Source organism: Vulpes vulpes, chromosome 16 (assembly GCF_048418805.1).
Source record: "Vulpes vulpes isolate BD-2025 chromosome 16, VulVul3, whole genome shotgun sequence".
NCBI classification, from domain to species: Eukaryota; Metazoa; Chordata; class Mammalia; order Carnivora; family Canidae; genus Vulpes; species Vulpes vulpes.
In genome coordinates this window covers 71,543,929-71,568,450 of record NC_132795.1, presented here as the reverse complement: position 1 = coordinate 71,568,450, position 24,522 = coordinate 71,543,929, and the positions used below count along the sequence as shown (strand labels likewise).

General features: G+C 43.0%; 1 protein-coding gene across 6 annotated transcripts in view; it reads right to left on the bottom strand.

Annotated features, from left to right (window-relative positions):
- The window catches only part of AFF3 (ALF transcription elongation factor 3), a 522,770-nt gene that overhangs the window by 17,326 nt on the left and 480,922 nt on the right, over positions 1-24,522 (bottom strand). For all 6 annotated transcript variants that reach the window (XM_072743000.1, XM_072743001.1, XM_072743002.1 and 3 more), the window contains 5 exons: positions 22,805-23,905; positions 17,920-18,044; positions 14,361-14,556; positions 11,323-11,444; positions 1,890-1,953 (listed from right to left, as the gene is read on the bottom strand). In XM_072743000.1, coding sequence (XP_072599101.1) covers positions 1,890-1,953; positions 11,323-11,444; positions 14,361-14,556; positions 17,920-18,044; positions 22,805-23,905 — 1,608 coding nt within the window. The remainder of the gene's footprint in view (positions 1-1,889; positions 1,954-11,322; positions 11,445-14,360; positions 14,557-17,919; positions 18,045-22,804; positions 23,906-24,522) is intronic.

The following is a 24,522-nucleotide window of genomic DNA, read 5'->3' as shown; positions in this document are numbered from 1 at the left end:
AGGTCCTGCCTCTGAAAACAATTTTCATTCATAATGGATACCTTAGAAAACGTCAATGTAGAGCAAAACTCTCTTTGGCAAATCAAGTTTTAAAATTTTTAAAAAAGATTTTATTTGTTTATTTGACAGAGAGAGAGAAAGAGAGCACAAGCAGGAGGAGTGGCAGAGGGAGGGGAAGAAGTAGGCTCCCCACTGAGCAGGGAGCCCAATGCAGGGCTCAATCCCAGGACCTGAGATCATGACCTGAGCCAAAGGCAGACACTTAACTGACTGAGCCACCCAGGTGCCCTAGCAAATCAAGTTTTTAAACAGTTTATAACCCTAATAGGCTATAGAGAGATATTTCTTGACAGCGCTTTCAGATCAAGGAGGTCACTTCATTCAAGAAGTATTTTCTACAGCACCTAGTTCTGTGCAGTACGCATTTGAGACATGAAACTCCTTCCAGGAACACAGAATGCACCTAGAGAGAGAAAATGTGCACCCACAAGATAGTTCAAAGTGCAAGGCAGTCAGTGATTAACAGAATACAAAGCCAAGAGTCCAATGCTAAGAGATGGTAGGAAGGGAGTAAGTCATGGGGCTGCAGATTGGCTGGGGAGGCCTCAGGGAGGAGACCTGAAAATGAGAATGGGAAGGAATGGTATAATTTGGCTGGATTTGGGGAGGAAGCTGAAGGTGTGAGTAGCTGTGAGTGTGTGTGCGTGAGGCTCTGCTGCGGCACAGGCCCACCGGCTGGCACGAGTGATGTGTGCTCGGAGACCAGGAAAGCACCAGCCTGGCTGCTGCAGCATGTTGATAGGAAAGGTCAGCTTCTGGTAACCTGACACCGAAGGAACAATCCTTGGAAAGCCTTGGATGATCCAGGCAGAAATTTTCATTCTGCTTTAAAATATGGTGTTCTTTTCCAATAGTGACTATGGCATCAGCTTTTTTGGGTGACCAGAGCTTTCCATCAGACTGTGGGGTGGTAAGGACAAGAACCATACCTTCCATTTCCCTTGTCTATTTTCTGATAACTCTGTTTATTTCCCCCTGCACACTGGTGTACCGAGGCAGAGATCTTTATACAAATAAGTGTTGTCTGATGGGCAACACTGGTAGCACTGGGAGAGGGGTATGCTATGATCTGAGTACCTTCAGCCCTAGAATACTACCCTGAAGGTCATTTGAAATGCCTTATTCATCTCTGGCACCCTCAGCTCAGGAATGCTGGAGAGGAACAGAACAGAAATTACTAGGTAGGAAGAGTCTCTTTGGATGAGATCTTAAGATGGAACAATCATGTTATCTCCTTTAGAAAAAACCAGAAGTTTTCTATTTCTTGCTTGGAAGAGTCAAGCTTTCCAAAACAGGAGATTTTCCAAGTAAGAAAAGTTATTATTATTATTTTTCAAAACATCAAATCATGGTGACTTTTGGGTCTTATGAGCTGCATAATAGTTTCTGTGTTGTACAGTTTCAGAGGAAGTATTAATTTTGGCAGATACACAGGCAGAACATGAGTCTTTTTGAAAAAGGACTTGATCCTGGGACCAAGCCAAGGGTTGGCCAGGCTAACAAGAAAGAAAAATGCAAACCTAGATTTTTTTTTTTTAAAGGAACAAAATACTACCACCCACTGACTCCATTGCCTCTAGTTACTATTCAGACCTTAGAACTAAATTGAAATATTCATTTATCCGGGACTTTCTCCCAGTCAGACATTATTGGTTGAAGTCATAATTTATTGGGCTATGAGCACTTGATTATATAAACATTTCTCCATTTAACAGACCCAGCCATCCTTGTAATAGATTTTATAATTACCCCAGCTATATTGCCCCAGTGATGAAGCTGCAGTACAAACATAATTTGGAGGAACATATCTGGAAAGAAAAGGGTCTTACCATTGCATCTGCTTTATGCTTCATCCGTTTAGCTTCTTGCATAAAATAGTCTGCACTGCGTGGCCTACAGGAGAGAATATTAAATGTCATTATTGTGTAAGTGCAGGATCTTTGGAAAATATTCTTCCCTTTTGCTCAAACTTGAATCACAGTTTTCAAAGTCGGTTTAATATGGAATCAAGCATTTTTACATTCCCAAATTACTGCCTATCTGTAAAATATCATAATTCCTTTTCTCTTACATTAGCTATTCAAAACACACTCAATATCTGCAGATAGTCTACATCTACAATGATTTTAATTGGGTTCCCCAGTGGTTAATTTGTGAATTAGATTTCTTATTGCATGGCTGAGGAAACAAAAAAACCTTATTTTACATGAAATTTGTATACAATAATTCCTTTTTACCGTAAAGATCATAAATATACCTCATAATAACTGTATAGATATGTATGGGTGAGTACACTTATGTATTCTTAGGAAAGTACATGTCGTTTATATGCATAAATGGCACCTATAGTTGTATCTATCTATATATAATTATTTTAAGGCTTCACAGTGCAACATGAAAAGAGGTAATACTGTATCATTATATTCCAATTATAATGAAGTTAATTGTAAAGTGATGTCTACCTTGTAACAATTCAAAGTAGCATGTATTCTCCAGAGTTCTGATTAGCTGGCTGGTAAACATTAACAGCAGACATGTGCATTATTGAAACAATAGCCCCTGCCAGCACTAACTCTGCTGGGAGATGAAAGTAATTCATACAGAGACCAATCTGAGTGTGTGTAATGACCCCAAGTTACGCAAAGCTACTCAGCAGACAGTACCTTTAAATGCTTAGTCTGATAGATTTTTAAAAATCTACATACCGTAGATATCATTAGCCCAAGCTTTTTATATTATGGGTCTTTATGTAATCAATAAACTTGATCTATTCATGAATATCCAATATAAGCCAGGACTCCTCCAATGAGTTAAGATGTAAGAAGTGATGTTAATCACGGACTGACTCACCTATTGTGACTCACTTATTCTGAACTCTCTTCTTTCAGATTCTAATGGGTCTTTTTCCTTACTTCAATATTAGGGGTCAGAGCATCCTTTTATCCAAAGAGGTCAAAATGCTTGGAAAAACCATGTGTACCATGATAATGACATTGCAGTCCCAAACTTCTATCCTCATTTTAATGGTTTTAATCAATCAAGCAAATAAACAAACCAGGAGCATAACAAATAATTAGTTTCGAGTATAAATCATGGAGGCAAGAAAAAGACCTTGGTTTTCTGTCTTTGAATTTCCCCCTAAAATATTGTATTCCTGTGGTAATGTGCTGAGAATATTTTACTTTTCCAACAAGGAGATAAGGAACATAGCTGCAGAATTTCCTTAATGCGTAATATTAAACTCCCCATCTTTGGTTCATCATCCCTCTATCATTCTTACTGCCACTCCGGCCTGAAACCTTCCATTCATCTCTGTAGGTCTTTGTGGCAGGTGGGACCTGAGGTTTCCTTTAGAGGAAGGCCTTGCTCCTACTGGCTCTGCTTCCTCTAGGTCATTTCCTAGATGTTCACACATCTTCCATTTGAATGGGTTTTGGGTGCCTTTGCATATGGTATTCCCTTCTTTGTCCACACATTGACCTTTGAACACTTTTTGGATATTGGTCTTGGATTCCAAGTCTGACGGTTTACATTTTTATTGTTACTGTCTTTGTTTTTTAATGGATTTTATTTTTCAGAGCAGTCTTAGGTTCACAACAAAATTGAATGGCAGGTATAGAGAGTTTAGAGAGTTGTCATATACCTCCTGCCCCTCTCTCCCCAGCCTCCCTTACATACCTTAACATCCCTCACCAGATTGGCACATTTGTTACAACTGGTGAACCTACACTGACACATCATTATCACCCCAAATCCAGAGTTACATTAGGGTTCACTTCTGGTGTTGTATATTCTGTAAGGTTTAACAAATGTATATTGACATTTATCTACCATTACAGTATCATAGAGCAGAGTTTCATTGCCCTAAAAATCCTTTAGATTATTTTTTGTTCATCTTTTTGCTGAATGTCCCAGCATAGAATACCAGATTCTACCTCTGGTCCAGACCCAGACCTGACTCCTGAGCTTCAGAGGAGTTCCCAGAGCCTATCTGCTCAGGAGAGGAGTTCCAGTATCTTCATCCATTCCTCTTCCCTGTTATCAGATGCTGTGAGTGCATCCTCCTTGTAAACATCCTTTCTTTTCTTGGTTAGCACATCCACTACCCAAACCTAGGCTTTCATCACCTTTCTTGGTTTCTCGTTTTGCTCTGCTCCAACCTGTCCTGAGCTTTAACCCTTGACCAGTGTTCGTAAAACATGGCTTTCGTTATGTCACCATCCTACTTACAGGCCTAAAATCAATCTCCAGATCCCACAGGATCAAATCTCAGTTCAGGCCCCCAGTGATCTTGCCTAGCCTCCTTATTGGTATCAGTTAGTCACCAAGGCTCTGAACCACAGCCTGGGGTGGCTTCCTCACTGTGTTGTTCACATGCCATCTCTGACTTAGAACCTCTCTGCTCCTCCCTTTCCTCTCACCTGGAACACCCTGCTCACTGCACATACAGTGAATGCCTTCTATGAGCCAAATGTTACCTCTCCCTCACATTCTTATGCTGTGGGGCCTTGCTTGTGAACTCTGGTCCACACTTACCCCTGTCCTTCCTCGATGCACCTTCTTCTTTACACTATACTTCTAGGCATTTAATTATCTTCTGAGCTCTAGGGCTACCATCCTTGCACGTGGACAGCTCTGTAGCTGGTACATTTCCAGCAGGGAATATGCCATGGACATCTTTGATCATCCCCACCCTATGGTTTTAGGCACATGGTAGAAGGTATATGAACCCCCCTTGAATAGCACTGAATTCATTTTGAGCTTAGAAGAGAGTGGTGGCGTCGGATGGGGTGCAGCATCACAGCCAATAAGCCAGAGAACGTCTCCATGGCAACTTGAAATTCTCCACATCATTATCCACTCCACACTCTAGTATATGAGTTTGGTCAATTTTTTCTTGCCCGGTTCTGTAGACCTTGTCACTAACAGATCATCATTTCAAATGCATTCGTTTTCATGAAAGGATTCTCCTGGCAATCAGCTATGGCATCTGAGTTTTAACTAGCCTTCTAAGTTACCGTTAGGGATGGCAGTGTCTAATTCCTCATATATGTTTCTTGATCAACATTGTTTTATTTTTAAACAATTTTTATTTAATTTCTGATTAATATTTTTAATTTTTAATTTTTTGGTTTAAATTCAATTTGCCAGCTTATAGTGTAACACCCTCAACATTGTTTTCATCTACAGCATGTAAATGTATTTTTAAAATTTGATATGGAGGTTGAGTTACAAACTCTCAAAATACTGTACGGGGGTAAGTAACACATCTAATTTTCTGACTGTATCATAGCAGCTGACACTAACCTGAGATGACAGGAAAAAATGTACCATCCGGAGGCCATTTACAAACACATTAGTTAGAATTCTCATATTCGCATGTAATGGAGGGCTCACTATACTGAGTCACTGCAGATTGCCTGATGATTGGCTCATTTTCTCCTTTCAGGTGATTTCTAGTGCCACGCTCCTAGATCAGAACATCACTCAGGCAATGGGGCCAACTGGACGCCACTGAAGACTAGCCAGCAGCACAGTGGATGCATGCTATCATGAAGGCATCACTCTGACAGCAATGTACAAGTCAGGAGGAATGCAGAACTGTTGTCGCTACTGTGGCAGTTACACACTGTGACTTGGCCAAGGTACTACAATAAAATCTAATTATTTCGGTGTTCAAACAGACTTGTGATCTAATCTAATTTTTTTTTTTTACATGAAAAGCCTAAGGTCTTCATTTTTCATTTAGATAATAACATTCCTCATATTGTTTTTTCACAGTGATGGTAATTTTATGACGATACATGAATAAACCTAATACAAGTTCAATTAAACATCATACATGTAACTAACTGTGTATCTTGGGTGCTTCGGAAATGGGGCTCGTGAGTGATCTTTTTAAAAGCCAAGGCTTAGCCATGTGTATCTTTGTTGTAAGAGCTCTCTGTAACAACAGCAAAGAAAAAACATCTGAACACTTGATCCAAATAGAATGTTTTCTTTCTTCTCCTCACCCTCCCACTGCCCCACCTAAACACGCAGCCTTAGTTCTGAGCAGCCACAGGGTTTGAGCTACCCCGATATTTCTTCTGGCAGAGGAGTATTAAAGCAACCTTGCTTTTTGTTCTGCTCCGTGGCTGGGATCGAGTTGAATGGTCTCCCATGGAGAGGCTGGCAGCCTCTTTCTGTAATTCCTACCTCAGTGAAATGTGCCCCCCCCCCCTTCCCCAGCAGAGCCGCCTGTTTTGTGAAAACTGGCAGGGATGGGAGCTCAATGTGTTTGAACAAACAGGTTCCTTGGCACAGCAGAAATCTGGATAATTTTCTTAGGGAAGTTGAAGTCCAAATCAGACAAGTAGGCAACTGCATACCAAATGAACTCATCATCCCATATCCTGTCAGCTTGTCATCTGATAAGCCCATGGGTGTTACTGTGTCCCTCAGCTTTGAGGTACTCTCTTCACAAAGAAGGAAGCATGATGAGTTAAATACAGGCACCCCCCTGCTTTCTGAAAGTTCGAGGTATGCCGCTTTGCTTTTACGAAAGACCTAGAATGGTTTTTGCTAACCTGGAGAGGATTTTCACTCTTCTGAAAAAAGCCTTACTGTGCCGATGGAGGTCTTTCTTAAAAATGTAGTGCAAAGTGATATGTTGGAAAGCCGGGATGCTCTTCGCTTTACACAATTTTGACTTACAAATGGTTTCATAGGAACGCTCTACCCTCAGACAGCGGGAGAACCTGTAATTCTTTTTAATCCACTTCAGAGTCAGGGTCGCTGGCGTGCTGGTGTTGGCCTTATGACTGCTTCTTGAAGGAGGTAGGCAGACTGCATTTAAGCAGCTGTTTTTGTTTCCATTAGCTTGATGCTGGCGGGGACCCCAGAATCTCAAGAACCTGGCTTCTCAGAATCACAAGTGACCACTCATCATGTCTCGTACAGGCCATGGGCCCTTGTGTGCAACTGCTTCTCTCATGGTTGTGACAGAGAACAGCGTGTTTTCTAGGACACACAGGCTAAGTGTGGCAGGTTTTTGTCATTCAGTCACAAGCAAATTTCTCTTGAAATAGAAACTCATCAGTTTGATTGTTGTTCTTCTCTGGGTGTGATATTTCAAATAAAACATTTTACAAATGATCAGAAAAGTAAGATTTCCACTAGGGAGGTCTGAAAGACCTTGTCTTCCACTACTCCCCATGGCCTCAAGCCTAGTCTGTCTGTCTCTCTGTTTTAGTTAGAACAAAATAACTTGGCTGAGGGACTGGGATCTCTTAAAAGGGAAAATCCTATGTAAAGAACATAAGTGCTTATGGTTTACCAGGAAAGGTGGGGAAAATGAGACCCTCAGGAGAAAAACCAATGGCCACAGCACGCTCTCCGTGGGAGCACCTTGTGCCATGTACTATCACCTACTCGAGGATTTCAGTTGGTGTCCTTTGACTAAATCAACACAAGAGATCTGACCTTTAACGTACTAGACTCTTCCCGTCCTCTATAAGATTAAATCCTTTTAGCTATGACATTGTGGAGCATAATTACATCACAAATGCCAAATCCTTCTTCCTTCCCGGCCGAGCCACATTACACACACCATGGCCTTCAGCGCCGTGTAGCTGAGGGAGTCTTTTTTTTTTTTTTTTTTAATAAAGATTTTATTTATGTATTCATGAGAGACATGGAGAGAGAGGCAGAGACATATGCAGAGGGACAAGCAGGCTCCCCATAGGGAGCCTGATGCGGACTGGATCCCAGGACCCCAGGATCACACCCTGAGCCGAAGGCAGATGCTCAACATTGAGCCACTCAGGTGCCCCGAGGGAGTCTTCTCAATGTTGGGAGGTTTAAAGTAGCTGGGCTCTGGTTACTAGTGCCACGGGGACAGATGGAACGTTTGGTGGTTTTGCTGAATGTGATGATCGTGACCAACTCTTCCTTGTGAAATATGGGCAGGAGACAGTGCATCCTTCTGGGAGCAGCAGGCAGTTCTGGCACTCAGGATTCGCTGGCTTCCCAAACCAGCAATATGGCTGGTGGGAAAGGAGACTTGATTTCTCAGCCAAGCATTTCACCACTTAGCTCGGCTCAGGACTTCTGTACTGAGGCCTTCATGACACAGTTGTTCTCTCTCAATTTTCCCAGGCCAAGAACTCCCCTGTCACTAATTATGACACAAAGTAATTTACAGCTCGTGGCTTCGCACTAATAAGATCAGTTTCTAGACTTTGAGTTGAATCAAGTGCTGTCACTCATTGACATAAATTCTTACAGATTTTTTTTTTTTAACAAAAGTTTGGCAATCACACCAGTTTCACCTTAAAACCGTGGCTGTCAAGTAGTGAATGTCGAGCATGGCTAAATGTCGGGGAGGAGGTGCAGTCACACTGCTGCCAATCTGAGCCTGCAAATTCTGCAGAACAAGTTGACCTGGATCACGTTTTTATAAATAAGTGTTATTTCGTTCAGTCCCATCTGCATCCTGAAGACACAAACTGGTGCCTGTTTAATTGGTAAGTAACATAGGAAAAGGGGCTTAGAAGTCCATGAATTTAAATCTACCTGCATGGAGATTCCTTATATTCGTGGGGGAGTAAATTGCAGGCATTACTCTCCTGGGAATGTTATTCTAATTCAGCTGTGTTCATTCAGCACTTGTTATTAAGCACCCACTGAATTCAGCTGTTGTCTGAATTGCATGTTTATTCAACCATTAACCAGTATTTATATACAAAAGGATGAGTTTACTTTTTTCCTAAAAGCTACATGATGCGGCTTTAAAAATTAAATGGCAGGGTGGCATCTGTTCCTTTTTGGATCACTGTAACTGGATTTCCATCAACTCTAAATTACTCCTGGGCTATTTTTCTAGCACTTTCTTTCTTTTCTACTGGTGCCCTCTCTGGTTGTTTCACAGCTTGTTGACAAGTGAGAAGTCAAGGAAAGTGACAGGAGCCAGGTCCTTGTCTGTCAACAGAGGCTGCTGGTGGGGAGGTTGGTGCAGAGCAGAGCAGAGCAGAGCAGGAGCAGACTGAAGTTTTGTGGTCCCCAGGCACACTGGGGAAGCCACTCATGTACCTCCCCAGGCCCCGCATTAATAACTGAGGATTAATTAATTGCATATCCTAGCTCCAGCCAGTGTGCCAGCACATACCAACTGGACCTGGGAGACATTCTGTATAAGTTTAGGTGGCTTTCCTCCTGTGATCTCTTAAGGGACATGGATTTTTATTGTTTTAAGGAAGAAATAATGCCTGGTTTGGCTTTTCAAGCTTCAAGGATCTTCCCAAGACTTTCTTAGTTCAGTGGTTGAGTGGCTGTTTGAGTTGCATGTTTATTTTACTGTTATGGATTTCAAGTCAATTGGGACACATGGCAATTGGAACATGACATCTCTCTCTCCATATGAGGTATATGTAAGAGTGCTTCTTTATTATATTATATCTATAACGGTAAAAAGAGAAACAGTTTTATTGTAGCTGTCAGCCAGAAAAATTATACATATTGTTAATGGGAAGAACGAATGATAACAGCTTTTTCGTTGACACAGATACTGAAAAAATTATATTAGCAATAGCCCTGGCAGATTGAGAAACATTTCCTCTTGTAAATGGTCCAAGAAACTGCAGATCGAAGTACGGCCATTTAGTTGTTGCTGTTTCTGACTTAGCTTTTTGGTCCATATATTGGAAAATTCCTTACATTTAAATGTTCTATATGTGTGCTTAATATCATTGTATCAATACATGTGGTACCATTGTACGTGTATTAAAATACCATGCCCTTAACAACAATACCTGCTGGAAATGTTGGATGTGTTAAGCACCTCAGAGTCTAATGCACGTTGTGTTTGATCATGTTGTTAGATTATGACTTCTGAATGTAAATTGCCATGTTGTCATCAGACACAATTCTAATCTCCGGTTTTTACAAATGGCTAGAGCTAGAGCTCACACGAACAATTTATACTACGAAACCTAATTATATATGTAGTTGACCGAGGGACTGTCCTCCCACTACATGCACCCACTCCGGGGATTAATGACCACTTCCCTTGCTGCATGCTTAGGGCAGTGGAGAAACCGAGGAGAGGGGAGGTGGTGAGGGCCAGGAGGAGACTGTGATGGGGCTGAGTGCAGCTGCAGCCACCATGGGAAGAAGAGAAAAATACATGCCCTCTTGGGCCACCCTTAAACTTTCATAAATCCAATTATCTTGGAATATGTTCAGTAAGTGGAACAAACCAAAAGTGTGGATTTGGCTTTCAACTCCCAAATTCTGTGCCCTTAATTAGCTCACTGAAGTCCAAGTGTAAATTAAGGACTACAACTTAGTCCTCTCATTTCTCAGAGAAGTCTATGGGGTGAATAAATAGAGCATGTCTATACCCTGGGTGAAGTCAGGGCTGGAGAAGAGGATGGGTAGAATATGAGGATGAAATAGTCATCACTTCTGCACAGATGGTCTCCCTCATGAGACCTCAACTAACTGGGTCTTAGGAGAGCCTCTGGAAGAGAGGTGTCATGACTCATTTTTCCTGATAAGGGAGTTGGAACTCGAAGACATTTGGCACCTTTTATTTTTCCAATTTTGGGTGGGGTTAGTGATTTATAGTCTGTCCCCTCATATAAGCGAGTGGAGGACAGGATGCTCCGTGCTGGGCACTGTTTCACCCCCTGCACTGGATGCTTGTTAAACAGTTATCATTGAAAACAGGATTCAAGCCAAACTCTTGAAACCATATCTCTGTCTTCTAGGCTTGTCCTTGACATTTATTTTTTTTCCCCTAGGAGCCTAAGTAATTTTAAGTATCATTTTATCACTTCTCCTAGAAGGATGATAGGATATTTTTTTCCTGTGTAAGTACTGTTTATACTATTATAAAGAATATAGCATTTTAGAAGAAAACAAGCCCGGAGTGAGTCGCTATTATCCTTTGCCTGTTATAATTTACAAAACCAAGAATGTTTCTCTTTCTGGTTGCATACAACTGCCAACAGTCCAAAATGCAGGTGCTCAGAAATGTTAAGACTCACAGATGCCACTTGCCTTAGCTTCCTGACATCCTGGACGCAACCCCAGTAGCTCTGGCTGTTGTAGCCATTCAAAAAGCCCACTAGGACTCAGGGGTGCATTCAAAGTTAAGCTCCAGTTCCCTTTGAGAAGGCAACACTTACCCTAACCAAGTCATGCATATAAAAACCTTCTACCCAAGGAGTTTCTGTTTTACCATGACCCTCACCATATCAACAAAGAGTCCACACTCACATATCATCGAAGACAAGTTTCTGCCTCTTGCAATCCCTGTGGCCGTTGGAACCTGGAGACCATGGCTCTGTTTGTGGCCGTGACTTGTGGAGAACGTTTTCGGAATTGTTGTGAGCAGCTTTCTAAACAAAATAACATACCACTCTTTTAAAAACTGGCCACCTGGCTGAAAGACCAACCCATTGTTCTGTTAGGACTGATGATTTCTTTTGTCTACATAATGAACAAGGAAATACATGTGTTCCAGTTCTTGTGCTGAGGGCTTTTACACGTGTTGTCAAATGCCATTCTTATAACGGTATTGAAAGGGAAGTTCTCAGTTGCTCACTGTCATGGGTCCAGAAACTGAGGTTAGCTGAGTTTAAGTAACTTGCCCAAGTTAAAATAGCTATTGTGGGTGATGCCTCGGGCCTGAGACTCAAGCTCCTACTTTTTCCCAGTTGGTCAGACCTATGGCTCTCCAAGGTGAATTCTGCATCAGAATCATTGCGGGGTTGGTAGTGGTGGTGGTGGTGGTGGTGGTGGTGGTCTGTCAACACATAGATGGCTGGACCCCCACCCCTCCAGAGTTGAGTTTAGTAGGTATGGAGTGCGGCCTGAGAACATCACATTTCTAGCAAGTTCCAGGTGATGCTGATCCAGAAACCAAGCTTTCAGAACTGCTGAGTTATACTCCCTTGCAAAAGAAAAGTCATTCAGGTCACAAATGGACTGATTCTCATTAGCTGTCTGTTAAGAATAGGAAAAGGCAAAGGGAATAAATAGAAATTATTTATTTATTTATTTAAAATTTTTTTATTATTATTATTTATTTATGATAGTTACAGAGAGAGAGAGAGAGAGGGGCAGAGACACAGGCAGAGGGAGAAGCAGGCTCCATGCACCGGGAGCCCGATGTGGGATTCGATCCCGGGTCTCCAGGATCGCGCCCTGGGCCAAAGGCAGGCGCCGAACCGCTGCACCACCCAGGGATCCCTAGAAATTATTTAAAATGTGTTTTTATTTATTTTATTTTTTATTTTATTTTTTAAAAATTTTTATTTATTTATGATAGTCACAGAGAGAGAGAGAGAGAGGCAGAGACACAGGCAGGGGGAGAAGCAGGCTCCATGCACCGGGAGCCCGACGTGGGATTTGATCCCGGGTCTCCAGGATTGCGCCCTGGGCCAAAGGCAGGCGCCAAACCGCTGCGCCACCCAGGGATCCCCTAAAATGTGTTTTTAAAGGGAACACTATTGATCTGTGAAAAATTAAAAAATCTTATTCCCTGCAGATTCAGATATTTATAGAGCACCTATTGTGTGCTAGACCCATGAATCATAAAGCAACTGTCTTTGGTTATGAAATTCAAATAGATCCCTCTGAAGTAAATAAAATGTGTTGAGTGTGTACAAATGCTTCTTTAAATATGGAATGATTTTTATGTGCAGGTCAAGCCTCTTTGTTGTTAAGAGCCCCTAAAACTCTGCATTTCCTTTTTGGCACTCGGGCAGTCATTATGGATGTGTGTGGTCTCCTGTCTATGTCATTCTCTTCAGCTAGACTGTGAGCTTCACACAGGCACAGACTGAATCTGTTAGATCATCGCTAGACCTTCATTGCTTGGCAGTGCCTGGCACACGGTAAGTACTTGCTCAATAAACATCTGTTTGGTGAAAGAATGACTGAATAAAGACTGTAATTATTTTACGATTCTCTAGACATCATGGTTGCTTTTATATTAGGATCTGGAGGTGAAGAAATGTTTTGTGTTTTAATTTGAATCGGCAGTTTTTTTATTCCAGGTTTTTCTTTTTTTTTTTTTAAGATTTTATTTATTTATTCATGAGACACACACACACACACACACACACACACAGAGGCAGAGACACAGGCAGAGGGAGAAGCAGGCTTCATGCAGGGAGCCCGACGTGGGACTCGATCCCGGGACTCTAGGATCACGCCCTGGGCCGAAGGCAGGCACTAAACCGCTGAGCCACCCAGGGATCCCCTAGGATTTTCTAGTGGGGTCTTCTAGATTCTGTGAGTCTAGAATTAAAGATAATTGTTCCCAAATAAGGGTGCATCAGTGGGTTATTAATTTCCTGATGTGACAAGATGTCAGCTCTTGCCAGACCTTCTACCAACTATTTTACCTCTAGAACATTAAATGGGCTAGAACATTAAATACTGCCTCCCTCATCTTTCCTTGCAGGGCCCTCTTCTCATGTCTCATTTCTCTCCCTGCCTCACAAAGCCCTGCTGGTACTGATAGCACGGTGGTGACCTGAGAGAATTCGGAAGGAGAGTTTGACATTAAAGAATGTGTCCCAGAGGATGCATGATCCAGGACCACCAGTGGCCGTAAAGAGGAACTAACATGAAGTATTACTTGTATAGGTATCCAGAGGCCGTCAGTTCTTCAGATAATAGTAGGTCATTAAAATCTTTTCGCCACTATTTTGCAAATGAAACCAGCTCAGAGAGATGAAGCAACTGGCTTGAAGTCACATTTTGACTAAGATATGAGGCTAGACAGACTGTGGACCCCAGTCTCCTGCCCTTCCTGAGGGCAGTGCCGGCAGCTGGAATCATCCCTGGGAAGGGTGCTGGAGAAAGGGTGGTAGCAGGGTCCCACAATTCAGTCACTATAAGCTAGTCACCAAGAGTGGAGTGGGAGTCCCAGATTTAACTCTGCCCTGGGGCAAGGAATATTTCCAAATGAAAAGGTTGGTTGTTGGTCCCAAACTCCCAATTTACAATGCCTTGGGATAGTACTCCTTTGGGGCCATTTCTCTTCAGAGTGGGAAATGCAATCCTGCCAAGAAGTGTGCTAAGCAGAAGAGGCTTGCAATGCTTCCTCTGCTGTCTTCTGAAGCTCTCTGTGGGAGGAGGTAATGGGGCATGCTCGTTCACCAGGTCTTCCCAGGGCAGCATTTAGGGATTCTTGCAGGACCTCAAGCATGTGTTTAGGGTGTGCTGGGCTAGAGACAGATGAGTACAGGGGTATGTTCAATTTCATTTTTATTTTAACTGGGAAAAGAAGGGAATCAACATACCGTGAGGTCTCCAGCATGAGACTGCAGCTGGCTCTCAGCCTTATGCTTTTTGTTGGAGGAAGCAGAAGTGAAGTTGCCATTTGATCTGCTAGAAGAAGTTAAGTCCTCGCTGGAGTATTTGTGTTTAGATGCATCAGAGAGGGGTGAGATGGGTGACCGGAGCACTTTTTCATTTTTATTTATTGGTATTGCCAAGCTGAAAAAGGAAATCACAGTAATGGAATGTCACACAGTCAGCACAGGGAAAGGTAAATGTTTTATATATGACCCAAACCTCCCATTTAAAACCTATTGGTAGGAAGGTGTTTTTTGAGAATTATTATACCAGGAAACAATTTTATGGCTTTAGGACCATAGCAAACAATAAGTAAATTTTACTCATTGTTTCCTTCCTTGTCTTATCAGGATGAATAATAATTCTGGTGTTAAATGACTAAGACTAATAAGACTTTCATCTTTCTGAGTTTTTCATCCAAGGATCTCAAAATACACAACACTTACTGCTCTTCTTACAAGTCTAAGCAGCAAGTAATGGGAAAGTCAATCACATGGTACACGAGTTCTCTACTTCTGAAAGGACTTTTGCTAACACCTGAGCTTTTACTAATTATTATATAGAGAATAACGGAATCACAGAATAATCTGCAAAGTATGAGGCCAACTTTCATTTGTTAGGTTTCTGGGCTAACCAGATAGTGATCAGAACAAACACAGAATAGAAAACTCTAATTAAAAGTTATATTTTCTGAGGGTGCCAGGGTAGCTCAGTGGGTTAAATGTCCGACTCTTGATTTCAGCTTAGGTCTTCATCTCAGGTCAAGAGATGAAGCCCCACATTGGCCTCTGGGCTGGGTGTGGAGCCTGCTTAAGATTCTCTTTCTCCCTTTGCCCCTTCCCCTTCCCTCTCTAAAAAAAAAGTTATATTTTCTGATTTCTAGTTCCTTATTTCACCTCCCAAATTAATTGTTTATGCCAGAGGAAGACAAATACTGTAAAATTTCACTTATATGTACAACCTAAAAAGCAAAACAAATGAACAATCACAAATGTTGAATCACTATGTTATATAACTGAAACTAACATAATATTGTATGTCAACTATACATCAATTAAAACAAAAAACCCCCAAACTAATGAGTAAAACTTTTGTTTATGCCTGAACATAACTCCCCCCAAAATTAACCGTCAGAGAAGGGAGTCACATGTATTTTAATCTTTGCAGTGTATCTTATATTGATAGGCCTCTCTCTGTTACTTTACCCTGAAAAAAAAATTGAAGGAAGACACGCAATAACCTGAAATAAACTCCAACATTGCTAATTTGGGATGCTCATAGAAGTCACTTAACAGAGTTAGTTAAAAAAGGGTAAATCCATTTAACAAAAACTTAGTCACTATTCCTGCAGTTATTACTTCTTAATTGCACATGTTGGCTATCACTGCAAACAAGCCGTTAAAGTCACTTCAAAAAGCAATTTCCTTAAGTTGGTGGTCACAGTGTAGAAAATACAAACACAGCCCTTTAGAACAGATAATAAAGCCAAGGTTCTTAATGTTAAAGTAACAAGGTTCTTAGTATCATGCAAATTGATCTGTGTAGGGATAGAGTTTCTGGTGATTGATTTCTGGTTCAAAAAGTACTGTGCATCTAACAACCTAGAAGTGAGAAGATGTGTTCTGGAAAACTCCATGAAGCAAATAAAAAATGGCTCAGTTAGTGATGATGAAGACACTGATGTTGAAGACAGATGTGAACAGTCTGTATATAATTGTGTCTTGACATGTGAGTGAACAAAGTCATACTTCTAAACCTCTATTATTTTACATATTATGTTTTTTAAATTTTTAATTTTTTAAAGATTTTATTTATTTATTCATGAGAAATACAGAGACGCAGATACATAGGCAGAGGGGGAAGTAGGCTCCCCACAGGGAGTCCGATGTGGGACTCGATCCCAGGACCCCAGGATCATGACCTGAGCCAAAGGCAGACGCTTAACCACTTAGCCACCAACGCGCCCCATCTTATGTGGTTTTAAATGTTCATAGAAAACTAAATTATTGTATTAAATATTGTTATGGACATAGGACTATTTCTTCATCATTATAAGTTTCCATACTCAAGTTGACCAAAAGAACTTGCTCTGGATCTCATCTTTGGGAGAGGTGTTCCCCTTGTATATATGTTCCTGAGGTACATGGACCACCTTTCATAGAAGGAATTCAAAACACTCTTACATGCAAGTGTCACTTGCATGTGTAACATAAATAAAGCTACTGGAGTTAGACGCTCTGCCAGGCAAAGGCTCTAGAGCAAGAGCTTTTATCCTGCCTGGGGTCTGTGAACTTGGGTGGGAAAAAGTTACAACTTCTCATTGAAATGGAGCATTTCCAGAGTAGTGGTTGGGCAGGAGTAGTGTTAGCAATGCTTGATTGTGTCATCAGTAGGAAACCACAGATATCCTTGTGTGTCATGTCATAGTTGTTGCAGACATCTCAAAATATTGTTTATATCTATTCATCACTACTTAGAGATTACAGCAGTTACTAGGACCTGCTAGAAAGGCTTTCAATGCACTAACAAAGAAGCACATTTACAACTATATGACACATTTAAAAAAGACACCTTGGAACCACATTTTTCCTCATCATGTTTCCCCAGTATTTTGGGAGACCACCTACTAGACCCAGAGCACTGTGGGCTGGGCCAGCTTGCACACACACTCTCTCGCTCAACCTTTAAGAGCTCTCGCCTTCTTTCCCAAGGTGACTCTCACACTGCAGTGCGCCTGTGCTCGTGTATCCTCACTCTCCAATTTCCTCTTTGAGTTTTAGTACTGCTCTACATCTTCTCCTAACCTTTCAGTTTACATTTTTATGTGTTGTGCTGAAACATTAATCTCCCCTTAAAAATTCTATGTACACAGTCAGGGAGAGTGAGGAGTGTCTTAGCAGAGGAAAAGTGGTTTCTGAGCTGTGGTATTTCTAAATGGAAAGAGCTTCTATGACTGATGATAAGCTACTCACTTCTAATAAATATTGGGGACCTTGCCTTGCTAGAAAGCCATTTGTCACAGGGGATTTGGTGCAATGTGGGTCTGTCTGGAACCCCTTTAGAGGAGTAACTGGGTGCCATTTAACCTTGGAGACACAGATCCTGCCTAATGCTACAATTTTAGTCTATAAGCGATTCCCCTCAAAGTTTATATTTCTTCAACCATGTAATAAGCTTAGTGTTCTTACGGGTTTAGTGGCTATTAAAATAAGGGTTTGAAAATTCAGTTACTAAGTTTTCAGAGGGAAGGTGTCTTTGAGAGCACAAGTCTTTGAGAGTAACTGGTCTTTTGTTAGAAAGAAGTACTGACACTGTATCTGGGGTTGTGACACGAGGACACCTCTGGGCATAATTATTAGCTTTAGGTTAGATCAAAGGAAACAAGTCTAGGGACCCAGACCAGAGCAGGCATTAAAAGTTCGGACTCTCCTCCAACATGGTACCTGCCTTTCAGACCCAGAGATCTGTCCGGCTCACCTCTTACCTTCAATGGAACACGCATACCTGTTGATGTTCATGCTGCAATGGTTTGCAGATAAAGTATTATTGGCAGAGGTGGTCAGTCGTGAAGAGCTTTCTTTCTCTCCCTGGGCCTTCTTGACCTCCCTGTAATCGTCTTCATTGTCACACTGCATGGAAATAAGCAAAAGCCAATCAGCTTTAGATTTCAAGGGATCATAATGAGCTCCCATCACGACCTTCCACAGAACAGGGCCTCCTGAGAGACCAGCTCACTCAGTTTCTCTGGCAAGGGTCTCGAGCAGCAGTGTGTTTGCTGTGTTCTTGCCCCTGTTCTAGGCTCCCGGACAGCTCCTCGACCATGAAATCTGTCATTTTTACTACTGACAGTTTATTGAGAGGAAAAGCATGACCCTGCGATCACTGTTAGAGAGAGAACACTGTGAATGATGAAAATTGGTCTACCATCAACACATCTGATTTAGCTCTCCAAAGACGACCTGTTCTGAATTCACACTATATGTTCAGTGTCTCTCATTTTGGCATTTCTTCATATCTGAATAAAGTACAACCACCATATCCTGAGCTTAATGCCATAAAAGCAATGACAAGCCTAGACCTTTCTTTTGAAATTTATGGCGTTTATGAATTTCAAGCAAAGGTTGTTACCTCTTGATGTCTTAATTCTAGTTAACAATAACTATCCTTTGACATCTTAGAATCCTTAATGTACCTTTTTATAGAAGAGTATTTCAATGGAATTCTTGTTTCCATGATTGTGGTTACCTTTTACATGTGTATTAGGGTGCAGTGTAAACACACTCAACAAAGTTCTATTGTTGGTGAGAAAGCAGGAACACAGTAACAGTATATTCACGGCTCTCAGCAGTGTTTTCCAGGAGACAAGTGCTGGCTTCAAAGATAAAAAGACTTTGACCTTCTCTCTCTAGCTGGGATTGTCACACAGCCTCTGTCACAGGATCCCAGATGCTCACACTGAATAGTGACCCCAAGGAGGTTGCAAACCAAAGCTCCAAATCCCTAGTCTTCTGCTCCGGGGTTCTAGCAGGTTCTAGATTCTGAACCTTTGGCAGCCATGTCTATGGTGTCCCAGTACTGGGTCTTAACACCTCAGATGCTGAGTGAAGACTGGTATGAAAATGTTCTTTCACTTCTCTGTGTCTGTATTTAATGATGATTAATCAGATTTCAGAAGGAGGGGTAGGGGTCAGGCTTAGTATAAATGAAGTTTCATAAGTTGAAAAATTTTTTAAAAGGCCATCATAAATTACTTAAATATAGAATATTACAGAATTTATATGTATGTCTTTCTGCACATCTCTGTATGTATGTTTAGATAGCTACATGTATTTCTAAACAATATTTATACATTTCTAGTTATGCATATTTTTTATAACTGTTTTTCTCTGTCTCTCTTTCTTTCTAGTAGTCTATCCATTACCCATAAATCCAATAAGTAATGAGGAGGGCAGGGTAGCTAGAGGGAAACAGAAAGGAAGAGGGGTAGAGAAGTAGTAAGCTACGCTGTATCACTGTACTATATGGTCTGAACCTGACAATACCTCTCTGCAAGGATATCACCATTTTACAAAGGAAGAAACTGAAGTACAGAGAAGTAAGGTCCCCTGATTAAGGTTATCCAGGAGGGGCCAACTACATAATTTGCAGGGTTCAGTGTAGAATGAAAACACTGAGCCCCTTTGTCAAAACGCAGGAATATATCCTCGGTATTGGCTTGGTGAAAGTTTTTGAATTTGACACCAAAGCCAAAGATAAAAAAGCAAAAATAAACACGTAGGACTATATCAAATCGAAAAGCTTCTGCCCAGCAAAGAAAACCATCAACAAAATGAAAAGGCAACCTACTGAATGGGAGACAACATTTGCAAGTATACAATAAGAGGTTAATATCCAAAATATATAAAGAACTCATAAAACTCAATAGCAAAAACACAACCCCATTAAACAATGGGGGGTGGAGAATCTGAACAGATATTTAGATGCCATACAGATAGTCAACAAATAAATGAGAAGATACTCAACATCACTAATCATCAGGCAAATGCAAATCAAAACCACAATAAGATCACTTCACAACTGTTAGAACTGCTAAAATAAAAAAAAAATGCAAGAAATAACAAGTGTTGGCGAGGATGAGAAAGTGGACCCTTGTGAACTGAAGGTGGGAATGAAAACTGATGCAGCTGCTCTGGAGAACAGTATGGAGGCCCCCCCCCCCCCATTAAAATTATAATTATCATATGATCTAGCAATTCCAATTTGGGGTATTTAACTGAGGAAAAAGAAAACACTAACTCAAAAAGATATTATGTAACCCCATACTCATTGCAACATTAATCACAATAGCCAACACATGAAACAACCTAAATGTCTGTCAATGGATGGATGGATAAAGAAGATGAGGTGTGTGTGTGCACATGTGTGTATAATAGAATATTATTTAGTCATAAAAAATGAAATCCTGCCATTTGCAACAGCGTGGATAGAACTTGAGGACATTTTATTAAGTGGTGAGTCAGACAGAAAAAGATAAATACCATTGACCTCACTTCCATGCGGAATCTAAAAACAAAATCCGTATAATGAAAAAAAGCCCAAGCTTGTATATAGTCACTATATTGGTGGTTGCCTGAAGTTGAGGGTGAGGGATGGGCAAAATGGGTGAAGGGGGTCAAAATGTAAAATTTCCAGTTATAAAATGAGTAAGTCATGGAGCTGTAATGTTACAGCATGGTGACTATAGTTAATACTACCCCATATTTGAAGGTAGCTAGGAGAATGGATCTTGAATGTTCCCCATGAGAAAAAAAATTATAACTACGTATAGTGATGGATATTAACTGGATTTATTGCTCTGATAATTTTGGAATATTTATAAAAACTGAATCGTTATATTGTATACCTGAAACTAATTAATGTCAATTATACCTCAAAAAATAAATTGAAAGTAAAAAAGCAGGGAAAGAGTAGTGTTATAAAGTTCTAAAGTAGAAAACATTTTCCTGCCTGTCAAAGTCTCTCTCTTGACTTGTCATGGTGGTGTTTAATTACTATTTCATATTGTGTTCCTTGAGGCATGCGATTTTGTGGGGGGCGCAGGCTGACGGAAGTGCTGGGGCCAGTCCTGTGACTATGCACACGCACATGGCCCAACAGGGGAGGTTTTCCCCCTGCCTGCCAGTTGTATAGAGGCAGGGAAGTCCAGCCAGGTATTTCCCCTTTCCATGGCCCACCCCTCGACCCCCAGGCGAATCTGCAACCCCTAGGAGATTGCAGTCCCCTCTCTGAGACCTCTCAGGTCCTGGGTTAGGGTTGGGTGAGATGCCTAGGTTAACCTGCCTTGGCCCCTGGCTTTGGGGAGCAGTGCAGGTGCCTGGAGGGAGATGGGGACCGGAAGGCTGCACAGGGCCTGCTTCTACAATATGTTGCCAGAAGTGTTTCAGTATGGGAGTGATGATGGAAACTTCTCCTGTAAGCCGTTTTGCTAACTTTGGAGTGCTGAGGGGCCAAAGGGCCAGCAGAACCTGTCCTGGGGGAACCAGGCAGGAGGTAGGACCACGTGTATGTCAGAGTTCCACAGGTCCCCTCCATCATGCCACACTGAAAAACACAAGTTCAGAGAGAAAATGACTTTCAAGATGGCAACCACAAGCATTAAATTCCAAGCACAGAGTCCTTCTGGGCAGGGGCCCTGTGGGGAAAGTACTACACAACCCTCAGACTGACTTTTTATTGGAAAGCCTGGAGCCAGACAGGCCGGGTTCACCCCTAGCCCTTGTGTGAACCTGGTGCAAGATGCTTTAGGCTCCCTGGGCTTCAGTTCCCTCATCTGTAAAACCGCTGTGACAAAAATACTTGCCTCATAAAGTCAGAAGGACTGAATGATTGAATATGTACAAAGTGCTGAAACAGCATCACTCATGGGCTCATAATATGTACGTCATGTGTTGTTAATGATTTTCTTCTAAATTTGGAACCATCCACAATACTGCAATCTTTGGTTTGTCACCCCTGATATTTTTTGCTGTGGCCCAACTTACTTTTGAAGGTAACCATAACAGGAGGGGCTCAAACTCCTCAAAATTGGCTTTAATTTATGGTGAAGTTATTCCTGCCCTCAAAAGTCTGCAAACACTGCTGGATGTCTGGGTCTGCTTCCAGATGGGTGGCCAGCTCTCTCTGCATTTGGGCCATCTTTTTTACTCCACGCCTTCCCGGTTCGCCCTGGGTTCTCTTTTTTGGTGCCACATCATCCCCAGCTCTCTGATGACTCAATGTTTCTCTTCCTTCTCCTCAGGTCCCTGTTCCCAGGCTCCCTCCACCACTGGGTTCTCCTTGGTAAAGGTTAGCGGGAGCAGCAGGCTGGTGCTCCTCCTCCTAGGCCCGTCCACCCACCACCAGGCAGCTGGCACTTATTTCATGCTTTGCCCTAGTCACAGCCCTAAACTCTACGAGGCTCTTGGCTTCTTAGGTCCATGACTGTTCAAGGTCCCCCTGTCCCTTCCAGCAAAGGGTGAGGTGCACCACGTGTTCAGCCTTTCTACTGGTCCAGCAGCCAGCCTGCCTGTGCACACACTTGGTAAGGATTTCTCGTATGCCTATCCACCTGCTGTGGGACTGGGCTTAATGATCTCTACCGATAAAATGGGACTACGAATGGTGTTCCGTCATCAAGCAGTTCTGAGGATTTAATGGAGTTAATCTATGTCAAGTACTTATGTGTGTGGCATATACCTGGTACCATAGGAATGTTTGCTGAGCAAGGACACACGTAACACTCCTGCTGCCTGTCCACTGCGACCAGCAGCCCCCGTGGGCTTCCCCATGTCCCCACGACTTAAGGGAAAGCCAGCCCTCCCTCCCCGCCCGCCTTCAGCCCCAGGCCCACCTTGCGTTTCCTCTTGGATTTTGGCAAAGCCTTTTCGGCAGGAGCGTCAGACGGATGGCTTGGCTGCGTGCTCTCGGCGTCCTTGGCCGCAGGGGCATTCAAGACCCCGGGCTCCTGGGGCAGGTGTTCTGGGATCCTGGACAGCAGGGTCAGGTCAATTTTGACCCAGAGAGACCTGACCTCATCGCTGTCCTTCAAGGGGGAGAGAAGTTCGTTGCGGCCAAAAGGGACGAGCGTGTAGAACTGCTCCTCCAGCTCCTTGGCAATGTCGCTGGTGGTCCTGGCGTTGATGGAACCTACGGGGGCCCGGGGGCCGCCGCCACTGCTGATGGGGCCCGCAGCCTCCTTCAGCCTCTGGTCACTCGCCGAGGTGGCGGCGGCGGCCACGGCCTGCGCTTTGGACAGAGGGTACTCCTCTTGCTCGGACTCCAGGTCCGAGTCCGAGGAGGAGGAGGAAGAGGAGGATTCTGTGTCTATGAACTCCTTGGATTTGGGGACGATCCTGCTCAGCCCCCGCGTGCGGCGCTTCTCGCAGGTCACCGAGGAGCGCAGCTCCTTGCGGTGGCTCGTTCTGCTGTTGCCGCAGGGCCTGGTCTTGGCGGGCTCCGGGGGGCCCACCACGCTCGCCCCCAGCGCGTCGGCAGCCGCGGGCTCCTCGGGCCGGTGGCAGTTGGTGGCGTCGCCAGCGGCGGTCCTGTCAGCGCGCCGGGTGGGCTTCTTGCCCGCGGCCCTCCGGGCAGGCGCGGGTGTGCTCTCGGCGGGCGCACCGGGCACGGTGGGCGGCTGGGCGGCTGCGCTCACGGCCACGGCCACGGCGGCGGGCGGGGACTTCTGCTTCACTCCCTTGCTCCCCGGGGCCTTGTTCGCAGTCCTTGGCCTCTGCTCCTCCTTGCAGGCGCTCTTGATGTCCTTGTCTCGCAGGCTGGCTTGGCAAACGTCGGCCAGCTTCGCACAGTCCTGCACTTCCTCTTTCGCAGGAGCGTAGTATTGATTGCTCTCTGGCCCGTGGCTCTCATTTTGGATCAGAATAGGTGGCTTGTGGGGATTAACTTTGTTTAGCCATTTGTCCAGCTGCCACTTGTTAGAGGACGCTGGTTCAGCCTAAAAGCAGAAAACCGGCAACAAACAAAACATCTTTTATTAGACTCACTTAAAAGATGCTCGGCTGCTCTGAATCTTCACTTACTCCCCTAAGTATATGGACAGAAAACCGAGGGGCTGCAAGCAACAGCAAATTGGAAGCAGTAGGTGTGTGTGGCCACGGCGGACTGGCCCACGGGATGCAGGGCTGGTGTCCCTTTTCTGTCCCGAGGCACTTTATGTATCAGCGCAGTAGTATGAAACGTATTTGGAAAAAATGAGAGGCCATCCCTGTGCTTCATGAGAACTGGTTTCCAGCCCTTTTCAGTGTTATACGATGTATATTTTTTATAATCATACATACATAAACTTGAGATTCCAGGATTAACTGGGGGATAGTATGGAGGCGCTGAACGTTAAAGCACACATTTTTTTTGTAAGACTGAAAAATTCAGAGGAAATTAAAAGGGGGGACTAAATAGAACCTGTAATCCCAAGCAATTAACATATAATTTCCGTGGTGAAGGCAAGTAGGGTATGGTAATTTAACAGTAGAAGCAGTAACTTTTTTGGGGGGGGTGCTGGCTTGTTTAGTGGCAGAGAACTCCTATTTCAAAGGGAACTTGTGTGCCCCATAT